Source organism: Haliaeetus leucocephalus, unplaced genomic scaffold (genome assembly GCF_000737465.1).
Source record: "Haliaeetus leucocephalus isolate CR32 unplaced genomic scaffold, Haliaeetus_leucocephalus-4.0 Scaffold200, whole genome shotgun sequence".
NCBI lineage: Eukaryota > Metazoa > Chordata > Aves > Accipitriformes > Accipitridae > Haliaeetus > Haliaeetus leucocephalus.
The window spans coordinates 732,055-754,277 of record NW_010972636.1 but is presented as its reverse complement, the minus strand read 5'-3'; the positions used below and the strand labels follow the sequence as shown (position 1 = coordinate 754,277).

General features: G+C 54.1%; 1 protein-coding gene across 1 annotated transcript; it reads left to right on the top strand.

Moving 5' to 3' along the window:
* The first annotated feature begins 1,564 nt into the window (after positions 1-1,564).
* Positions 1,565-17,340, top strand: CTSD (cathepsin D). Its single transcript, XM_010566002.1, has 9 exons — positions 1,565-1,775; positions 2,247-2,403; positions 4,729-4,852; positions 6,498-6,616; positions 10,668-10,867; positions 12,035-12,157; positions 13,351-13,495; positions 14,453-14,551; positions 15,230-17,340. The coding sequence occupies exons 1-9, from the start codon at positions 1,714-1,716 to the stop codon at positions 15,389-15,391; spliced, it is 1,191 nt and encodes a 396-aa protein (XP_010564304.1). The 5' UTR covers positions 1,565-1,713; the 3' UTR covers positions 15,392-17,340.
* The last annotated feature ends 4,883 nt before the right edge of the window (positions 17,341-22,223 follow it).

Genomic DNA, 22,223 nt, shown 5'->3' with positions numbered 1-22,223 from the left:
AGAGCCACGCAGGGTTTTGCTGAGTCACGCAGTGCCGCGGGGCCAGGAGGGCGCTGGGTTTTGCTGACTCAGGGTCAGTGGCACTCGCCTTGACCACATGCCCGCGGGACAGGAGGGAAGCGGGGGCTGGCCGAAATAACGGGAGCTGGCGCACTCAGCAATGCCTCCAGCCATCGCTCTGGAAAACCGCATCCCAATGGGTGCCATGTCCCACAGGGAGGCGGCAGGTTTCCCAATACCCCCCGCTTGACTGCGGCATGGCAATTTGGAGAGCTAGTGGGGAAAGCCACAGCCCAGGGCAAGAATACCCCCTAAAAACACTCGGCACGGACCACAGTTGAGGGTCGGGAGGCACAGACCTGGGGCAGCGGGATGCTGCGTGAGGCCTTGGGAAGATGGAAGAGGCTCAGGAAGGGAGGGTGGGGAGGAGATGGTGCAAGCCAGGTGCTAGCAACATGACCCAGTGATTTTCCAGAAGTTGAATGAACATGAAGGAGGCGGGCAAGGGACAGGGACCCCGTCACGAAGCCAGGGGTCCCCCACTCCAGCAGTGTCCGGCTCTTCCCACAGGCTGCTGCTCTCCCATCCCCAAGGCTGGGCACAAGCAGGAACAGAAAACAAACACCCCTAGCCCTCAGGACTTGGAAGGGAAAGTGTCTGTAAATCCGATTTTATTTGTATTTTTTTTCCAGCTGGTCTCGTGGCTCTGTAAGAGCTTGGTCAGGGCGAACTGGGCAGAGATTAGCTCCGTCCGCCACCTCCCAAGCTGGCAGGGTGGCACCTCTGAGCCAGGAGGTAGAAAAGAGCCCGTCCCAGTGCTCCTGCCCGGCACCAGCATCATCCTCAATGACTGTAAGCGGCCCAGTACTGCCACGGTGGCATTTCGAGGGGGGGGCACATCTAGCTTGGCAACCTCCCCCCCCGGCCCCTCCCAAACAAGCTATAGGCCAGGATACGCCCATCTCCCCCCAAAAAAACCCAGCCTGGAGGGATGAGTCCCCCCAAACTGGGGGTATCCTGGGGCCAGGGAGAAGCACGGGGCCAGGGGGCTGCCACGGCCCCCCTGGGCGGGGGGGTGCAGACATCCCGGTGAGCCTGGCTGCAAAAATTAAACCCCACTGGTGACGGTGGGCGCGTGGCTGCGGTCCCTGAGCAGGCTGAGCCCTCACCGTGCCAGGCTGGGGCGGGGGGCTGTGCTCAGCAGGGTTTCGGGGGGGGGGCTGCTGGCCTGGGGGGGGTGCCCCTCTCCCCCGGGAAGAGAGAAAAGCCAGAAAACCTGGAAAGAACAAAAACAAAGCCAACAGAAAGGAAGTTACAGACAGAACAGAAGCGAGCACGCGTGGCCGGCGGGGCGCCTCGTGATTTTTTTAATGGTGTTTATTCCCCTTTTCCCGGAGGCTGAGTCATGGGCCGAGGCACCGGGGGTCAGGCCTGGCGACTTGGGGGGGGGGCGTGAGGCAGCACCCACGGCCCCGCACCCCACGCGGGAGCCCCCGCCCCGGCCCGCCCTCACGTGACGCCGCTGGTTGCAATTTTAGACCGTCAGCTGACTCGAAAAATCCCTGGAGAGGGGCCGCCGCTCCTACAAAAACAGGGAAGGCAGCCGGGCAGGCGGCGTCGCGGCCTGCCAGCAGCGGGACCCTCCGGCCTCGGTGCCCCCCCCCGGCCGCCAGCACCACCGCCAGCACCGCCAGCACCGCCAGCACCGCCGCCATGGGGCCCCGCGGCCTCCTCCTGCTGCTCGCCCTGGCGGGGCCCTGCGCGGCCCTCATCAGGTGAGCCGTGAGGGGTCCCTCAGGGTCTGCTGGGGATGGGGGGGGGCGTGGGACAGGCACCCCGGGTGCTGGTGCAATGGTGGCCTCCGGGCTCCTCTCGCAGGCACCCCCCCTCGCCCCGGTGCTGTTCTCCCACCGTTAAAGCAGAGGGGGGAAGGGCTGGGACCCCCCAAAATGGGGTTCAGGGCTGATGCTCTGCCTATGGAGGGGTCTCGCTCCGGCTTCCCCTATTCCCGGTGACCTTTGGTAGCCACTCGCCGCCGCCCTCCCTCCCCGCCGTCCTCCAGCTTTGGGAAAAGCACCGAGCACGGGAGATCCGGCACGGGGGGGGCTGGCAGGAGCCCAGACCTCGCCCACTCCATGCTGGCGGGTGCCCTGGTTTCGGTGGAGCTGTGTGGCCCCCCTCCCCGGGGTGACCCCTCCACACACACACTCCCATTAACAGGTGGGCGCTCCGCCCTCCCCTTGCAGGATCCCCCTGACCAAGTTCCCCTCCATGCGGCGCGTCCTGAACGAGGTGGGCAGCGAGATCCCGGACATGAACGCCCTCACCCAGCTCCTCAAGTTCAAGCTGGGCTTCGCTGACCTGGCTGAGCCCACTCCGGAGATCCTGAAGAACTACATGGATGTGAGTAACAGCCCCTCTGCCGACCACCCCCCAAATGCAGCGGACCCCAGCGCGATGCCAGTCGCCTGACTCTCACTTCTGGGGGTACCCATCCCAGGGGGGTGGTGGGATATGCCTGCCCTGCTGTCCCACCACAGCCAGGAAAGTGAAAGAGGGAGAGATGTTGATCCTGTAGGAGAGATTCATGCACCCCCTGCGGCTTGGTGGGTGGTTGCCAAAAGTTGCTAAACTAAAAATACTAATAATTAAAATAATAATAATAAACAACCCACTGCCACCCAAGTGGGAGCTTTGCAGCTTCTGTGACCTATTTCCTTTCCCCTTTGTCACTAAGTAATGATCGTAAATAGGGGCCTGCTCACTTGCGGTCCTTCCTAGCATTTTCTGGCCCCTTTGGGCTCCACTTTCTGCAAGATGGGCATAAAAAGCACGCTCCACTCCTTGTGGCATTGGGGCATAAAAGAGTGAGCATGGGGTAGGAAAAGAGGGCTCAGACTTGGCACCAGCTTGCTATGGGACTGGGGATGCAGGACACTTCCTCTTGCTATCCTTCATCTTTTGCACGGCCTTGGGAAAAGCCACCCTGTACCTCCACCTTCTTCTCAGTGGCTTAAAGAGCAAAGGGACCTTTGTGGTGGAAGCAGCGATACAAGGAGAAGCTAGGTAAAGGATGTGAGGTTTGCGCTTGCCCAGCTGCCAGACATGGGTGGGGTTTCCTATTTCTGGGTTCCCCACCAGGTAACCTCATGGCTCTTGGGGGGTGGGATGTGAGCACTGGCCAGCAGAATAAAGCTGGCGCCAGGTATTTGGGTGTTAATTCAGGATATTCCCCTCTGCTCCCCTTCCCCAGGGGCTCTTGTCACCCAGCCAGCACCATCCTGCCAGGCCTGTGCTGGGAAGGGCCGCCAGTGTTTTAATCAGCGGTGTTGAAAGCCAGGGCGCTAGCAGTTGCGCCACGGCATTGTCTCTTGCAACTGCAGCTCAGGCTGCCACCTGGGGAAGGACTCCACTCCCTTGTCCCAGGGGGACTAGCGCAACCTGCAGTGGGAGATAAGGGACCTCTGGACTCCTCCCAGCCCGGCCGAAAATGCCCTTGCTGCCAGAGGAGCTGTTGGGATGAAAGGCACAGCTTCCCCTAGACCACCCTGTATGGTCCCCACCAGCCCCTGGGACCCCTCACGGGTCTGTGTATATGATGTATGGGGCCCCTATACCGGGGATTAATTTTCAAGGCCCAGCAATAATTACAGAATCACTGGCAGCAAGTGCTGCCTCCCCATTACAGCTAATTGCAATGGATTATTAATTACTCAGTGAGCAACCCTTGCAAACTAAGCGCACAGGAGGTGAGCAGCTTTGATAATCCTGTTTTCTCCCCTCCCCCCTTAATTAAATACATGGCGGGTTTGGAAAGGCCACAGGTTGACTTCCCTTGCTCTCAGCCTTCTCTCCAGGGCCCTGATCCAGCTGCTCTCCAAGCATGACATGGCTCTCTGCCCCTTTGGGAGGGCTGGGGAAGAATGGGCCCATCCAGGACCTGCCAAGCATTCCCCATTCATCCTCTCCCCTCTGGATAGAGGGATGCCCTGCAAACACCTCAGGCACTCAGGTTTCTTCCAGTCCTAGCAGAGATGCATGAAGAGCAGAGGGGTATCCATCAGACACCTGCGCTACAGGGACTTCTCCCAAACTCTCACCCTGCAGCCCTAAATCCCTCTCTGACGGTGCTGCTGATGGCCTTTTCTCCCTCCAGCTCCTCCAAAGCCTTGCGATGCCCACGACTTAGCATTTATTTATTCCTCCCCACCCCAGTGGCTCGCCAGCACACACCAAAAGCCCCAGCAGCAGTACCTCCACCCATCTCAGGCAGAGCTGCTGCTCGCTGCAACCCACAGTTCCTCTGCAAACTCGCCAGCAAAGCAGCTTCCCAGCCAGTTTTAGCTTTTCAATAATGCAGGTGTTTTGCTTGGCTTTCTCCTATCTTTTTTCTCTTCCGTCTAGTGAACTGCATGCCAGCCTGCAGACCTTCCCCCTTGTCTTCTGCCCTGTCTCCTTGCCCCAAAAGTCCTCCCCCACAAGCACCCATCCCACTTCTCCTCCCCAATTTATCCTTTTCACACCTGCTGTAATGAGGTGTGAACAGCGAAAGGGAGCCTCCCTTCCAGAGGAAGAAGGCTAGGAGCCCATTACTGCCAAAAAACAAGAGGAGGGCAGTGTCTAGATAATAAGGTGGTCCCTTTTTCAATCCTGAGATTTTTTTTTGGTCTTTAATCCCTGTTTTCAGCTGGCTGTCTCAGCTCATGGCTCCCTTCTCCTCCTTTGCAGGCCCAGTATTACGGCGAGATCGGCATTGGAACCCCCCCCCAGAAGTTCACTGTGGTCTTCGACACTGGCTCCTCCAACCTCTGGGTGCCATCTGTGCACTGTCATCTGCTGGACATCGCTTGCCGTAAGTGTCACTGGTGGCAGCCACGGCTCAACAGCTTCTTCTTCCCTGCAAAGTGCAGATCCTGGCATTGCAAGAGGAGAAACTGAGGCAGCAGCATGAAAGGGCTTGCCAGAGGCTGATGGGGTCTTTAGGGTCAGAGCTGGAAATAGGATCCCAACCTCCCACATCAATCCTTCATTACTCCCTTCCTGTTTTTTCCCCTCTGCATCACCCACACACAGCTTCAAACCTTCCCCAACAGCCTCGGCCCTGCAGCCAGGGAGCAGCATCACAGGTTGTGATGTTTCTCCCCAAATTATAGACCGACGCTGCTGTTGCCCCATTGCGCAAGGCTGGTGAAAAAAAATCAGCCTCTTGCCAGATCTGATACAAACTGTCCTAGTTTCTGCTTTATTGCCGCATGGAGCATGTGCATGCATGTTTATGGATTTATAATTAACAAAAGCCAGGGAGGCACGATGAGGTGAGAACGTCTTAGGGACTACAAGTTTTTTTGCTCTGTAGCATTCCTACACAATAAACCTCCACAGTTGAAGGTGTCAAACCCGGCTATGGCAAAATGCCATTTAAAAGCCACTGTCTGTGCTGCTTAAGCAGAGCAGAGAAACCTGTGGAGACAACAAATGCAACCATGAAAGGCGACCCACAGTGCTCAATGAGGATAGGGAGGAAATTTGGACTTTTTGTATGGTCCTGTAGCGCCCAGAGGGGAGACGGACCTTCTTTTTGCATGCGTGAAATGAGATCTAGAACACTAGTAGGCTGATGAGGTCCAGACCTAGTCTGTCTTGGGGTTCTTGTTCTGTAGCAGGGAGCTGGTTTCCCAAGGCAGTGGTGCGGGAGGTGCTGGGACCAAAGGCTTGTTTTATGAGTATGCAATGAGCCTAACCTTCTGCCAGACTGGGATCCAGACGGTCCAGCTGAGGAAGTCCCTGTGTAGCGTGTCGGTTTCCATAGGGCTCAGCTGGTTCATCCTCAGCCGCTGTCTGCCCCGCTCAGCAAGCAGTTGTGGAGCTGGGCTGGCCGAGCTTGCCACAGGCCGCTGCCCAACTCGTGACTCGGGAGGAATCTGCGGAGGAGGTATCTGCCTGGCCATAAAACCAGGGATATCTTACAGTTCCCAACCCTTCCAAGAGGAAAAGCAGCTTAGACTAGGGGAAAGCCCTTCTCCTCTGCAAATAAAAGAATATTTTGAGCCCTCTCTGTGCAAAAAAGAGTGACCATGTAAAAAAATTTCCACCTAGTCTTAGCAAAAGAAACAGATAAATCCATTAAAAATGTTCATGCCCAGAGCAGGCTATATCTAAAGCCACCCTGGTTTTCCGTGGCACAGAGGGAAACGTTTTGCTCTGCTGTCTTAACACACCCTGACACACCAGCCACGTAGGCTCTAGGCTTTTAATACCCCTTGGCCAAATCCGATTTAACAGCCAAATTGGATCTGCCCACCTAATTCCCCAGACATCGGAAATGCTTTGTTAAGCAGTCTGGGCTTGGCAAATGCTGGGTTCAGGACCACCTTACCATTGCTGAGTGTCCGTTTGTCCTGATGAGCCAGGTGCTGTGGGGTTAGGTATCGGGGAGCCCTAGGTATCATGGAGGACTAATGTTCTATGTCCCCCTGTGTCCCTCTCCCTGGCTGCAGTGCTGCACCACAAGTACGATGCCTCTAAATCCAGCACCTATGTGGAGAATGGCACCGAGTTCGCCATCCACTACGGGACAGGGAGCCTCTCTGGGTACCTCAGTCAGGACACCGTCACGGTGAGTAACAACTGCCCTTGCCCTGAGCTGCCCCAGCCTGCTTTCAGCAGAGTGCTCAAAGCTGTTTGATTTCAACAGGTCTCCCTTCTTAAGTGTCCTACTTGTATAAAGCATGCTTCAGCGCCATGTTTCCAATTGCTTTGAAATGAGGTGGTGATGATGGCTGAGGAGTTGACAATGACCAAGGCAGGCAGAGAATGGGGAAGGTATTAATCAGCAGGTCAGCAGGCTAGGAGCGTGGACCGCACACGTGGTGCTCTGCAAACATGGTCTCTGGCCAATCCCTCCAACCCTCTTCCTCCTGACCCCAGAAATTTCCTAGCCCAAGTGCATACCAGCACCTCTGCACAGGCTGCTGGTGGTGCCCAGCTTGTTCCAGGCCAATATCCACGCGGCAGTGGATGTCCACATGGGAAGCTGCCCAAATACTGGCCAGAAATGGGGTCTTCAATGCCCCATCCTGGTCTCGTGTCAAGAAATGGTGCTTATGTTTGCAAAGGCTGTGTAACACCTGGGTGAGCTTCCCCAGCAGCATTCAGGGCCCAACGCAAGGTAGCTGGGTTGCTGGTGGTTGCTTTCCATCATTTCCTTTTCAGAGAGCAAAGGCTGAGCTTTCTGTCCTGTAAATGGTGGGTGCCTTTTACGACTGCCTCCCAGGTACAGATGCTCATGAGCGTTTGCCAGCTGCCAAAGGTCAGCGGCGCACGTGCTCCCAGATTACTTGGTCTCCTGGCAGGGATAAGAGCATATCTTTGCTTTGCAGGGGTGAGACAAAGCAAAAGTGTTGAATAAGCACATAAATCTAGGGATTTGGGGTTTTTCATGTTAGGTTCAGCTGAAAAGTATTGGCTTACCAATTTCATCGGGATCAAAAGAAAAATATCCAAGAGGAGCCTGAAGTGGGTGGCTCATGCAAGGAGCACTCTTTAGCCCATCCTTATAGCAGGAAAATTTCAGGCTAGCCGTTGCCTCTGTGCTGCATCCAAAGATGCCAGCAGCTCAGGCTGGGTGCAGGACCCTCTTTGGGGGAGAGGGCTTTTGATGGGCTCCGTGAACCCTGAAAATCAGTGCAGACAGGGCTGTGGGGGAGAGCCACAGGGGCTGCCAGCAGCTTTGCACCTCTGGTTTTGCTCTCTGCCTCCTGCAGCCCACCAAGCTTCGGGACCGTTGCAGTTTTGTTTCATGCCATTTAATTCCCACATCCCTCGGTTCACTTAGAATCACCCTGCTGCAAAAAAAGCCACCCATCTGAGCCTTCCCGCAGCTCTCGCCAAATGAAGGCACCGTGTATGTAGTATTAATGGTTTCTCTTACATTACATTTGCAAAATACAGATGGAGGTGGAGGCATCTGCATTTGTCCCAGTAATAGAGCAGGGCAGCAAGGCAAACAGCGAACTTTATTGTCCTGTGAAAGTGTGGGCTGGTTTAGGCACTTTCTGGCTTAATGCAGGGGCTGAAGTGAGTCAGAAGGAAAATTGCAGCTTTTTCTTCTTTTTTTTTCGTTTGTAATTATCACCCTAATGCCTGCTTGCTAATTAGCTCTCCACTTCCCAGCGACTCAGAGGTAGGATTTTGCTCCTGAGCTTGTTCAGGAAGTGGGGATGGCTCTTGGCAGCTGGCACAGCTTGTAGCATTTGGTTTCTGTCTGGGCAGAAGCAAGAGAAACCTTTTGCATGGAGCCTGAGCAGTGTCACGCTTGCAGTACACAGGAGGAGCAGGGCCAACTCAGAGGGTCAGGGACCTTCAGCTTGGACACCAAGATGCTTCCTCTGATGCACAACATCCCATAGGCAAGCTCCCAGTTGGGTGTAGTCTGGAAAGACAAGACATTGAAACAGCCTTCAGGGTGACCCTCTCGGCTCCAGCCATCCCGATGGGTGGAAGCAGCCACAGCAGCCTGTGGTAAGCACTGACATCTGACCGAAAGGTGCTGCTTGGCAGGTGGTCCAGAGTCCCTCAGCCCTGAATTTTTTTTGGAGAGAGTGACGAGCTCATGTCGAACATCCTGCCTCCTTCTGTGGAGGAATGATGCCCTGGAGCACCATACTCCCCAGTGCTGCTCGCTCTCCGAAGAGCAGCGGGTTCAGCCAGCCCTCTGCTGCTCAGGCATCTCATCCCTTTATTGCAGTCTGACCTTGGGATGTCCTTCAGGGACAGCAGAGGAGACATCATTGCCTGTGGGGCACATGGCGATGTGGCCCCATCTCTCCTAGGGCTGCAGTGCAGATATGCCACACAGGAGATGCCCCTCCTCGCCTCTCCCCTGTGCCTCTGCAGAGGGGAGCCCCAAGCCCTGGTGCCAAACCGTGCCACGGAGGCCCTCACCTCTAGTCTGCCTTTGCCATCCGGCGCTTGCCCGCTTGGCTGAGGCCGCTAACAGGGAGGCCAGGCGAGCTGCAGGGTGCCGACACCTGTCTGCAAAGCGCTGAAGGGCAGCCACTGCACAGCCATCCACTAGTAATGATTTTTGGTCTCTCTGTGTCTGGACGAGAGCCAGCCGAGGGACAGAGACAAAGGATCTGTCACCTGGCACCAGTGCTGTGCTAAAGATGCTCTTGGCTTTCAGTCCCGCTGAGGACCAAGTGTGGGCAGGGTCTGCTGAGACCCCACCACCAAGCAGATATCTGCCTCCCTCCTGGGATGTGCAACCAGGACAATATTCAACGAACCTGGCGCTCAGTTTTATCAGTCCATTGCATTTTACTTTTTTTTAAGTGGAAGCTTTTTTGAACTTTCTGAGCTGCTGCAGGACCAGCTGTGCCAAGTGGTGGAGTGGTGGCTTTTGTAAACCTGTGGCATGCAACGGGGGCACTTGCCATGCGCCGGCGAGCGGATGTGTTGCTGTGAGCTGTTTCGCCCCGCATCCTGTCCTGTGGCTTTTAGCTTTTGCAAGGCTCGATTGCCCTTTTCTAGTGCAAGTCTCAGATACCATTAAAGCCAGCACCGCCCGACCCAGCCTTGCACTGTCTAACCCTGGGGGGATATTAGTAATTTACAGGGATCGTTATCTGCCATCAGGTAGGAGAGGCCAGCTTTTCAGTCCAGCCTGGTTCACTACAGGGCTGCTAGCTGCAGGCTGAGAGGCTGAAATTGTCCTAGCACGGATTCTAAAATTGCCCGTCATCAGCCAGAAGCTCGGAAACCTCCTGAACTGCTACAGCCAGGAGCCAGCTGATACATCCTGCTCCCCGTCAGCAGAGCTATCTTGCTTTCTGTGATCTCCTTCTTTCCGGGGATCTGCCCTTGCGAAGCATTTCAGCTTTCCAGCGGGGAACACCAGTCCTTCTCATGGCTGGCAAGAGAGGTGACCTTTGCATTCACAGTACTCGGCTTGCTATTTTCGTGCTTCGGGCTCAACCTCACTTTCTTGGCTGTGTCTTCTCCCCTCCCACAGGAGCTCTCTGCAGGCTGGTGGCTCTTCTGGGAGACACAGCAGTACCCTAGGGATGTTTCTTATGCAGGGGAGATCGCAGGGGTCATTGGCAGAGGTGAGAGGGGTTTGTGCTCCCAACCGGGGCACGGGTGCAGCACCCGAGGAGGTAGGACATAGAGATGACTTAGACGTTGTCCAGAGTGGGGAGGAGGATTAAAGGTGCAGCACAAGAGCTTTTCAGACTGGGAGGAAAGGATGAAGTAGGCGGCAGGGGAAGGGATGTAGGGAGGACAAAGTGATATAGGGCCCTCTGGGCAAAGAGGAGGAGCTGCAAAATGGCATGGCCAGTGCTGGGACCCAGCAAAAGGCTGAAACGCTGAGTGAGGTGAGCAAAGAGCAGGGGGGGGCTCCTGCCCTTAGGGGTGCGTTGGGCTTTGCAGGGACTCAGGAATTGCCGCTATGTGGCCAGAGTGCCCTGTACCCCTCACCCCGAGGAGAGTGGCACCAGGGTTTCTGCAGCTGCCTACAAATGCAAGGGTAAAAGCAGGCAGGAGTGTGGCAGTGTATTGAGGGATACGCTACAGCCTGTGTTCAGTGAGATCCCATTTCCGCCCTGGTCCCCCAAGCCAGTGTTCTTTACAATCTGCTTTTCCCTTCCCTCCCCATCTCCCCTCAGCTCGGTAACTTGAAAATCAAGAACCAGATCTTCGGGGAGGCCGTGAAGCAGCCAGGCATCACGTTCATCGCTGCCAAGTTCGATGGCATCCTGGGCATGGCATTCCCAAGGATCTCTGTGGACAAGGTCACCCCTTTCTTCGATAACATCATGCAACAGAAGCTGATCGAGAAAAACATCTTCTCATTCTACCTGAACAGGTAGTGTTGGGTTTGGTGCCACACCTCTCGTTGCAAGGGCAAGCCCAGCTGGGCATTTCTCTATGTCTCCTGGTAGCACCTCGTGCCATGTGCCGGTTTACACCTTGGCCAGCACTGTTGGGGAGGTCTCAGCAAGGTCTCCTATCTGGAGCAGTCAGGCCAAAATTTCTTCTTACTGCTTTGAATTAAGAAGGGAAGCAGAAATGCAGCCATTTTACTGATAAAAAGCTGGGTAGGTCTACTACTGGATTTCTTAACTGATTAAGAGACAGAGGATGTTTCCAGAGGAAAGAGAAATAAAAATAAACAGGGTTGTGATCATGAGATTGCAAGCTGCTAGTGCAGTCCCGGTTAGGGGAGTAAACACAGCCCCAGCCTGTTGCCAAAATCCATGAGCCACATGGCCACCACCATGTAACCTCCCAGGCAGGCATGTCCCCCACAGGTTGTCACTAATGATGGGGCTATCGTTCCCTCACCCCCCAGGAAATCCTCCTCTGCAGCTCCCAGTGCTTTCACACCCACTGATCCTCCCCACAGGACACCCCATCACCCTCCTGGCACCAAAGGGGGACTCTGAACTACTTCAGCCCAAAAGTAGCACGCCAGGAGCAGGGAGGGCAGAGAGGGCTGCTGCTGGCCGTTCAAGTGCCAGCCCTCCCCCATCACCATATTTCTTCCCATCTGCTCAGCAGCGAGCTTTTATCTGACGGTAACCTTGAGGATTCGGCTCTGAGGCTGCTGGCTGGTGCGGAGTCGAGTGCAGATAACCTAACGCTGCATCAGCCATGTCTAACCCTGCACGGGTGTTTGTTACAAGCTGATTATTTGGGGGGCCCCTGTGTCAGTGCTCAGTTCCCCTTTGCCATCCCCCTTCTCTGCAGTGAGTTTCTCCAGGTGGCCCTGAAAAGCACCAGGCAAAAAGCTGCAAGATGCTTTGGCTGGGCCAAAACATTCCCATGTCCCCACCCCAGCCTATCTCACAGTATCTGTCCTTATATTGACATATTATAGCATGATGTAAGTCAGTCATCTGTCTCCAATGCTGCTAATGCTGTGCTTCACCCCCAAGCACCCCAGCATGTATTTTGGGGGCACATGGAGGGGTTTGTTCCGCCCTGCCTCTGATGTTCACGCATATGGATTGTTGGTTGGTTTTTTTTTCAGAGACCCCACAGCTCAGCCTGGTGGCGAGCTGCTCCTGGGAGGGACGGACCCCAAGTATTACAGTGGCGACTTCAGCTGGGTCAATGTCACGCGCAAGGCCTACTGGCAGGTCCACATGGATGCGTAAGTCCCCCCCTCCACCCGACTATATGCATGGGGACATGTGTGCAGACAGCTCACACCTGGGGCTGGGCTGAGACCCTCCCCGAAAAGGAATCATCTCTATCCCTGCAACACATCCACACCAAAAAAAAGCAGATTAAAATCCCGCCCTAAGGCTGGATTGTTTGTTGCTGGAAGGGGAGGAGAGGCAGAAAACAGCAGGAGATGTTCTGCAAAATCTTTACCTCTTGTTTACAGCTTGGCCCTTGAAAATGCCTGCTGCACCCTTGCGAAGCAGGGAAAAACAGCGGCATGTCCTTCTTGCAGGCAGGGCGAGCCCTGCTGAGGCTTTGCTCAGCTCTCAGCGAGGCCTAAGCTGTGTGGCTCGCTTGCACGCAGCTCCGGAGGAGCAGGATGAGGCCCCAGGAAGCCAGCCCTTGACTGAAGGGCACGGTGTGGCAATCAGCGCACATTGTTGGAGGCAGAGGGGAGGAGAGCGGGCTGAGCTGCCGGCCGCCAGCCCCACAGTCTATTCTGAGCTCTCCCACGTGATGGGAACTTAAAAGCGGCCTGTGATCAGAGTGCGTCCTTTTCCTAGGGATTGCATCCCTCCCCAGTGCAGAGTTTTAGTTCTCATCTTCCCCCAGCCCTGCTGTGTTGGCAAAGTGTGGCAGACCCTTAGCTGGAAGGCTTTATCTGTCCACGCTGCTGTGAAGCGCGATGCGGGTGAGGAAGCCAAGCAGCTCCTGTCTTGCCTCTTCAATGTACACGAGCCCTTCCCTTGCCCATGACCCTCTCAGCTGTCACAACACCCCTTTAATCCTTTGCTTTTTGCAGTAGCACAGGTCATACGAGTCCCTAATGCATTGCCCTTGGCTCGCTCACGTGCCCATTAGCTGCAGTACTTGCTCTGGAGTGCAGGTAGCAGGCAGGGTACGCAGGCAGCAGTCCAGGCTCTCTGCAGAAATGCCGTAACATCTCAAGACACCCGCTCAATCAGGAGCAGGTGAGAGGGAGCCAGGGGGTCTGTGCACTAAGTCGGTGCTGCATCAGTATTTCTGAGCATCTGTCCTTCCCGGACGTCTGTCGCAGCCCTCCCTTGCATGCCTGCATACTGCCCAGGCTCAGCCATCTTCAACTCTTTGCCTGCTGCTTCTTGCAGCCTTCGCTGGGAGGCCTCTAAGAGTTGTCTCTGTCTGGACATCTCTCCCCAGGGTGGACGTTGCCAATGGGCTGACTCTGTGCAAAGGGGGCTGCGAGGCCATCGTGGACACAGGAACCTCACTCATCACTGGCCCCACCAAGGAAGTGAAGGAGCTGCAGACAGCCATTGGTGCAAAACCACTCATCAAAGGCCAGGTGAGGCCAGGCTGGGAAGGTGGGAGTCTGTGGCCATCGCAGCACCCAGATGCTTCTAGACACCCTGGTCTTCTGCTCCCTCTGCTCTCTGTTCCCAGCTTTTGCTCCTGGAAAAGCCCCTGGCATAGCAAGGACGCCTCTGGTTTTTGACCCCGGGTAGTGTTCACTGCCCTGCTTACACTCTCAGTAGAGGGCCAGGTCCCATGAACTTCGGGAGGCTTTGGGTCACTTCTGCCACCCATCTCTGGGAGGTGGAGGAGAAGGGGTATGAGTTGCAGCTGAGGCCAAGGATTCACGTTAATGTGAGTTCAGAGGCACTTTAATACAAATATATTTAATGCAAATGACAACTCTCCCCTGCCAAGTTTTTAACCATCATAGTTAATCTCACAAGGTCACCTCTCCTCCCTGAAACTGTGGAGCAACAGGGATTATAAGGACCCTCTAGGAAGGATGCTCTGCTCTGAAACCCCTCCCAAATCACAGAGCCATGAATGCTTGTAGGCCTTTTCTGCAGTGTTGGAGACCCCATGCTGCAGCAACAGCTGACTTAGACCTGCCACCCTCCCCAAGACTTGCCAGTGTTAATTAAACCAGCTTTGTCTGTTCGTCACACTGCGAGTCCCTGTCTAAGTCTCTAGGCTGTACTGAGCCACATCTCCCTCTCCTGTGGAAGAGGAAGGACCTCCAGCCCTGCTGCATCGGGTGCTGGGCCCTGGGGCTCAGCAGAGCCAAAAGTTTTGGCTCTATCCCTATCCCTAAAACCCTCTGGCCCCTCAGCTTGCAGCCCTGGGCAGGGAGCAGCCCACTTAGCCCAGCACAAGCCTCTTCTGCACCCTGAGATGAGCTGGTTTTGGGGAAAACCACAACAAAGACGTGATTGTGCCCGGGAGAGACCGTGCCCTTTCCTGACACTGTGGCAGCTGCCATCTAAAACCTTTACTGTTGCCGTTTCAGTACGTGATCCCCTGTGATAAGGTGTCATCTCTGCCTGTTGTCACACTAACACTAGGAGGGAAGCCCTACCAGCTCACCGGAGAGCAGTATGTCTTCAAGGTATGTCCAGGCAGCTTTTGCCAGCCCTATGCTTCTCCCCCAGGGCCTAACTTTTGCCTCCTCCACTCAAATCTCAACCATGAAACACAAAATGCAAGAGCAGCAAAAGCAAGACTGGAGCTGGCACTTGGGAAAACGTCTGAAAGGTTGGGGTGACGGGCTGGTGTCACTGATGATAGACCCAAGCAACCTCACCAAAGTCCTGGGGAAATGAGACCCCCTGCATGATGCTCATGAGCGATAGCAGTATGGGAGAGGAAGGGCAGGCAGGCTGTTGCATCAATTTCTACAAACATTTTGCCCTTTCCTGATGGATTCTGGTGCCATGAAGCCTTACCATAGCAGAGGCCACCAGCCTGGCATTTGAGCCATCAAATTCAACTTGCAAGGACCATCTTGTGCAGAATTTCAATAATGGCTCTAATTCAGAGCTGCGTGGGCTGGGAGGTTTATGGGCATGTGTGGCTTTACTTGATGATTTGCTGCATAAAGGCTCTAGGAGGGGGAGCTGAGTTTGGAGCCATGGGAGCAGTGGGTTGGGAGTTACTTTTGCAAGCTGTGGATCTCAAGCTGGGAGAGACTGAAGCGCAGCCAGCGTTGGCAGGTGTTATTGCCCAGCTTGCGAGGTTGAGGGAAGGGAGGACCTCCTCGGATTGAAGCTCTCGCTCTTCTGTCTAGGTTTCTGTACAAGGAGAGACCATCTGCCTGAGCGGCTTTTCAGGCCTGGACGTCCCACCCCCCGGGGGCCCACTCTGGATCCTGGGAGATGTCTTCATCGGTCCCTACTACACCGTCTTTGACCGTGATAACGACTCTGTTGGCTTTGCCAAATGTGCCTAAGCGCCTGACCCCCACTGCCTCTGCCACACACACACTTACACACACACACAGGAGCCATAGAGAAAGATTACCAGGGTTAGAAACCCAGTGAGTGGAAAGGAAAAAAAAAAAAAAAAGAAAAAGAAATGGAACTAGATTTAAAATTACATGGAAAATAGTCATTAGTGCCCTGCTAGCTACTTTTTTCCCTCCGTTGAGTAAGTGGTGCTGGGATGTCTCTAGTTGATGACTCCAGCTGGAGTAGCCCCTTGCTTTACTGCTAGGTGTTCCAGTATTTGTTTTTAAGAATGATTCTCAGAGCTGAACAAGGCCCTCTCACGTCTCCCAGCCCTTGTCTCCTTCCTGGGGGCCACCTGGCTGGATCCAGCCCCTGACGCCTCTTCCTGCAGAGAGGCTGTGTGGCTGGTCTTGGGTTTGGGCTTCTGCACTGGGGGAGAGGGATGGGGAAGGCCGTCTGGCACGTTATTTACTTCTTGCTTTTTCACTGATGAAGTGGGGGAGCGGGAGATGGGGGAGAGTCCATCTTCATCACAATGGGTTGAGGCAGCGACTGCTAGGTCATTTCTCAATGGGTTTGTGCTGGCTTGGTCCTAGGAGAGCACGTCCTGGGCTGGAGCAATGGGGGAATCGCAGTAGCGTGCCCAAGGGTTGAGTTTTGGAGCCCGAGGGCTCTGGTGGTGTCTTTTTGTGTAGTGATGGCACTAGCGAGAGAGCTGGAGGCATGCCATCTGCGTGCCTGACCTAACAGGACAGGGATTTGTAGGGGGGCAGCAGCCGGTGGGACTCTTCAGGGAGTATGAATATAAAGGGGGTCAACATAGGATTTAATAGAGGTCACTTGAATTCATGGCCACGAAGGCCCTGCTTTCTGCTGAGCAAAGTCACTTGACACGGGTTCTCTCAAGTTTGGTGAACTTCTCCCAGGTTCCCCAAACCGCAGATCTTCCCAGCTTCATCTGCAGCCAGTGAGTTGAGAATAATGTTTCTTAAAGCAACTAAGTGATCTACAAGCCGAAATCATACTGATAAAATCCGTAGGTGTTTGTCAGCCACATAAGACCTTTTGGAAACATTACTCACAGCATTTTGAACTGCCCAAAACTCAAGAGACAGTTGGCAGACCCAACAAGTTTCCTGGGCAGGAGGGTGCCGTGGCAGCTGGTGGACTTGCATTCACTTTCCCTTCTGCGCTGTCCTGAAACCCAACTGCCTTTAACACCCTCCTTACCTGCTTTCCACCTTACTAATGCTGGTGAGAGTTCTGTTCATGTCCACCCTGTGTTGCAGACAGAGTGAGGCACAATCCCGCTTTGGAGAGGTTGTAGCTGATTTAGCTGTGCTCGCAGATCCTCCTGGAGAGCCGAGATCTGCGCATATGGAGCCGCTCGCTTCACTGGGCTGGTGTCAGTAGGCAAACACTGGTGGGGCTGGGAGGATGATAAAGTGAGTTTTAAGCAGTACTAGAAAGCAGAAGAGAATCTGCCAAGAATCCCAGCCTGTGCTGGGAGTAAAAGACTCTCTTTGCTTTCCCACTGCACCAGATCAGGTCCTGAAGTTAGGGAATGGCAGCAGGTGAGGCACAAAGCTGAGGGCGGCAAGAGGACCAGATCAGCACCAGCCGTGACCCCAGACCAGGCAAAACAGACAGTAAAATCCTGGCACCCCAAAATTCATTGATAATCCTGCCAGAAGTACTGGTGGGGCCAAGGAAGTTCCCAATAAAGGTCTTTGGGCAGTGGGTAAATAGATGGTTATGGCCAGTGAAATGCATATACATCATTCCCAATGTTGAATTCACCACAAGCATCAGAGGCAAAGGTGGGGAAGAGGTCCTGAGGTGAGCTGTGGGAGAACAGCGAGTGCATAGCCTGCAGATCCCCTGTCCCCACCCGCTACAGCTGATCAGTTTGGCTTTACAACCATGCCTCACTTCTTGGAGGGTACAGGCCTGGGCACACTTGGGTCACGTGCATTGTCCCCTGCAACCCCAGATGTGACAAAGGCTGCTCCCAAAGCTTCCTTCTGCCTGCTAGTAATCTTCACCTGCAGCCCTGCATCTGGACACCTAAGGACATCTGTTGCAGACTGGCTAGAGAACAGTAGCATGTTACCAAAAAAATAATCATCAATAGGTACTCCAAAATCAGCAGATATTCAGCACTTCTCTGGAGACCCCCGGTTTCACACCAGTTAAGTGCCCAGAGCTCCTCCAAGTCCTGCTACATCATTTTCCAGCTGCAGGATTTCTTCAGCGCAGCAAGACAGAGACAGACCTTCAGGTACCCACTAATCAGAACTGATGTGGGGGGGAAGCCTGACGTGAAGCTGGCAGTGGGTTTTCAACGTCTTCAGCATCAGATTTAAGTGGGACATGCAGCACAGTCCCAGAACAAGCCATTGGGCCATGGTTCTGCTGGGTGTGCAATGCCTTATGCCGTCTGTGTCATAGCCTCCACGGTAACCCAAGGCTGTGCTGATGTCTGTCCTCAGGCAGGCAGGAGACTGCAGCCGGGGGACAGAGCACAGCCCAAAGCGATGCCCTGAGTGACATACCTTAGGATAGGCTGGAGGAGCAGTTCATCGTAGTCTTCCCTGAATGGGCCTCCTCCCGTTGTTCTTTTATTTGCATTTTTAAACCAAACTCTAACTGCGTGACTGTTTTTTTTAATCTAATTTGCTGTCAGAATTACTGTCTCATCATAGAAAACTGAAAAGAAAATACAGTATTTCCCCCCTTAACTCTGAGAGTGGTCTTTCCTTAAGCAGTTTGAGATGCCAGACTTTCTCAGTGGCCAGAGACTGTCTCCCTGACCTGTTGTCCCAGTATGTCTGGTCACCCAGATGTGGACTTGTGTTTCAGAAGGGTTCCTTCCCTTCTTTCTGATAAGGAAACATGCTGGGAGCCTGTCGGGTTTCTTTTCAATGCATTAAAACATAACCCAGCCTCTGTAGGGTAACATGACAGTGTCACCTGCCTGACCCAATGTCACTGGGGCAGCAGGCACTCCCAGCATCTCTCCTAGCCTACAGCCTTCTCCTGGCACCAGATCTCCCTGGCTGAGTATTGCCAAGGGTAGTCCTCCCTTGGACCCAGCAAGGGTGCTCAGGTTGTCCCCTGGTCCTCCGGGCCAGCTAGAACAAGCTCCTGCTTGACTTGGGACATAGAGCAGTCCTGTAGTAGCCAAGGTGGGACTCCAGTTTCTAAGTCCAGGCTAAAACCCACTGGGATGTGAAGTGTATGCTCCCAGAGCCCAGTGATGAAGAACAGAGGAGGGGGGAGTTCAAAATGTAGGAAAAATCCATCCCTCTTGCCTGCCTGTGTGACTTTTAGTCCTAGTGCTGCTGTACGTATGGGAGCTGGAGACTCAATGCAGAATGAAGGGCCCATGTGCCAGGTGGAAGATAAGAGCTAATCCTTACTTTGAAAAAAGCATCATCTACGTAAGCAAGATGGATGCAGCCAAGTCCCATCCCATTTTCTGAGTACAGATCTAAGCACACAGAGAGCTTAACTGATTTCCCCACTGGCATGACCCGAGCCTCTGTTCCCCCAGGATGCCTTAATACCCCAATCAGCTGTTCTCCTACGTTAAAGAGATAGATTTAACCCAAAAGAGCTGGCTGGGTCCTGAAAACCAATCATGCAGCCCACCATTCCTCAATAGCCCAAGGGAAGAACAAGTCATCCGCTGCCAAATATTTATCGACTGGAATATGAGGGCGTTGTTTCTGCTGAGGGGATTGTGCCTAAGCCTTTAGACGTGCCATGAGTACTGAACGTTGCGTCTCAGTGGGAACAATCACAGGCTTGATCTTGGCCAAGAGCTGGAGAACCTAAGAGCCAGGATTGTCCACCCATGCTTTTCTAGTAGGGAGAAGAGCTCCCCCCATCCCACGAGCATCCTGCATGCAGCCCCATGTTATCTTGCCCAGCAAATCCTCAGGTTTACAGCAGCCCTCCCATTTACTGCACCATCTCTGCAGAACTCCGTGCACATGACAATTTGATAACTCACTCTTTATTAAATGTCTCCACTGATGCAAAGAAGATAAAATTTTTCATTACACATCCCCTTGAGTAGTAGGGTGCTTGGCCCTGACCCTCAGGGCTGTCTTCATGGGCCTGAGCCTTCTCCAACCAACTCTGCTCAGGGCTTTGCCAAAAGCCCATTCAGACAAGGCCCTGCCCAAGGAGAGGGAGGATGAGCCCCCTTGTTTATGGAGATGACGCTCATCTGGTTGGCTCAGCAATTTGCTCGTTTGGGAAACTATTTTTAACTCATCATGAATGACTAAGCACGTTGTTTTGGGGGCTGGTGGCTTTTTCTTTTTCCACTCTTTCTTGGATTTATTTCTTTTTAGGTTCCTTTGGGAGGGAAAAGAAGCAGAGTGCAGACTGAAAGCTTAGAGCACAGGAGACAGAGATCAAGGGAGAGTGGGGAGATAGGATTTACCCCTCCAAGCCTCAGGCCACCTTACTGCTTATGGGGCTTAACAACCCATTGAGGAATTTTATAGGGGAACAAGAAAGAGCATTCAAGAGGCTGTGGGCTCTCTCCTTTGGAAAAAAAGCAGGGGCAGGTCCTGCTAATGATTTTCTGGAGAGCTGGAGTAGGATTTGAGATGGAAGACTTTCTCACGGCTCTTACAGTGCTTGATTATGCTACAGCCCACACGCCTCTAACACGATTACAGGAGAATTGCTTTGGGGCAGGAAACATCTTCCTGTTCTGTTTGTTGCATGCTTAGCACAAGGGGATGCAGGCCTTGATGCCACAGTAATACAGGCAATTATTCATTCTCACCCCAGCTTTTATTTGAAAGTGGTCCTAGACCTTATGGTTGAGGTCATGCACACATGACCTTTAAAGAACCCCAGAAAATTGGAGGAGCATTAAAATAATGCAGAGTATTGAGGATTTTTATTCCTTGTGTCATTACTTTTTAAGCCGGTTCCCTAATTTTGAAGGGTCACATGAATGGTTTTTGAACTGGTGATGCTGCATATATGCCATTGTGCTCGACAGTAATAAACCTTTCACCACTCACACTTAGCATTGAGAAAGATGATGAATGACCAACCCAAAGACCAAAAAGTGCTCTGCAAACTGTAGGATTGACCTGGTACCTGGAGAAGAGAAAAAGCAGCCATCCAATGTCCCTGACCTTTCAACCCTATTCACACCAGGGAATGTGCCCACCTCTTTTGATCCCACATTCCCCTACATCACCCTGCTGCCTCCTTTTGCCACCTCCAGACCCCCTCTTTGATCTTTTTCTCTGCTCACCCTTCATCCCTGCCTGATGTTAAGAAGAGGAGCAGCCCTACCTACACAACTTGCCCCAGACAAATGAACAGCAGGCTCATCAGTAGCTCCCATGGCAGGCAGCAATCTGCATCCAAGGAGTTTCGTTGCTCCTCCTGAGCCTCTGGGAAGGATGCTCTGCACAGATGCGGGTTGCCCACGTTTGTCCAAGCCCTTCAGAAAAGCTGACAACAGCTGACCGCAGCTCTGCCTCTCCTGCAAACATCTTAATCCCACAGGAACATCACTCTCACCCCAGCACTGCTTCTGCTTCTTAGCAGCTTCTAGGAGAGAGACCTGGGTCTCGTCACAGGCAGCAGTAGCACTAATAAAACTCCTTTACTTTGGCAGGACTGAACACCACTCCAGCAGTGATAAATCCCAAATGAGAGGGCAATTTGTCCTTTTTTAACCAGCACAGGCACCTTCAGAAGCATTCAACCAGCCTCATGGAAAGTGGACCCCCCTCTTGCCTGGGAGTGGTGTGGCTGTGCAAGAAGTCCCCTCGCATCACACCAACCCACAGGGATGAACACGAGGTGGGTGCCCCTACACAGGAGCCAAACCTGCCTGTGAACGGTCGAGTGAATTACCATCCTTATTTCTTAGCTCAGCGCTTTGTGGGTAGGCTTAAGGCATTTCCAGAGGATTTCCCTTCCCTTGCAGGTACTGCTTGCACAAACTTTTGTTTTACCCAGCCTGTTTCCAGTACTCTGGGATTTCTCTGCTCCCCCTCCCCATCCCCCCAGCCAAACTGGCTGCTGCCTCAAAGCCACCTGCGCCGGGCCGGGCTGTGCCACGGCGGGGTGACACGGCATATCCTCATGTCCTCACCCTCCCCATGCCACAGCTGCATCCTCCCAAATGACCTGCAAGCTGTCCCTGCGCGGCACCAGCTGCTCTCCAGCATCGTGTCCCTAGGGGGGTGTGCTACTGCAGGACCCCAAAATTGGGTTTCCACGCAGCTCCCAGGGCAGTTGGCAACAGGAGGCAGCAAGCATTTCCCTGATCCTGTGCCAAGCCCGGGCACAGCCAAGTCCTCCCAGGCTTGTCCATCCTTCGTGACATCGCCACCTCCCTCCCGTAGAGCAGCTACATGCCCTGCATCCTGCTGCCGGGGTGCTCCCACCCCTGCCGGCACTGGGATTTGCTCAGTGCCGGCAGGATTTATCGCCCCGCATGCAGGATTTATCCCCTTTCCATTCATCCCCCACGACCGGAGCACTTTTTTTCCCCACGGCGCTGCATCGCCGCCACCTCCCCATACCACGCAGTCCCAATCGTCCCCACACACCCCTGCCACGCTCGCTTTAGGTTTTCGCCCAGGCCCATGGGAGCGAACCCACAACCCAGGCTGCAGCGAGTCCCCGCTGCCAAGGTCTCTCTGGGTGATGCTGGAGAGAGTCGGGCAGAGCATCCCCTCGGGATGGCCGGGGAAGCCGCTCGGCCGGGGCCCAGGAGATGCCCTTCTCCAGCGGGGTGCTACCAGGATGCTCCAAGCAGGAGGTGACGTCCCGGGGGGGGGG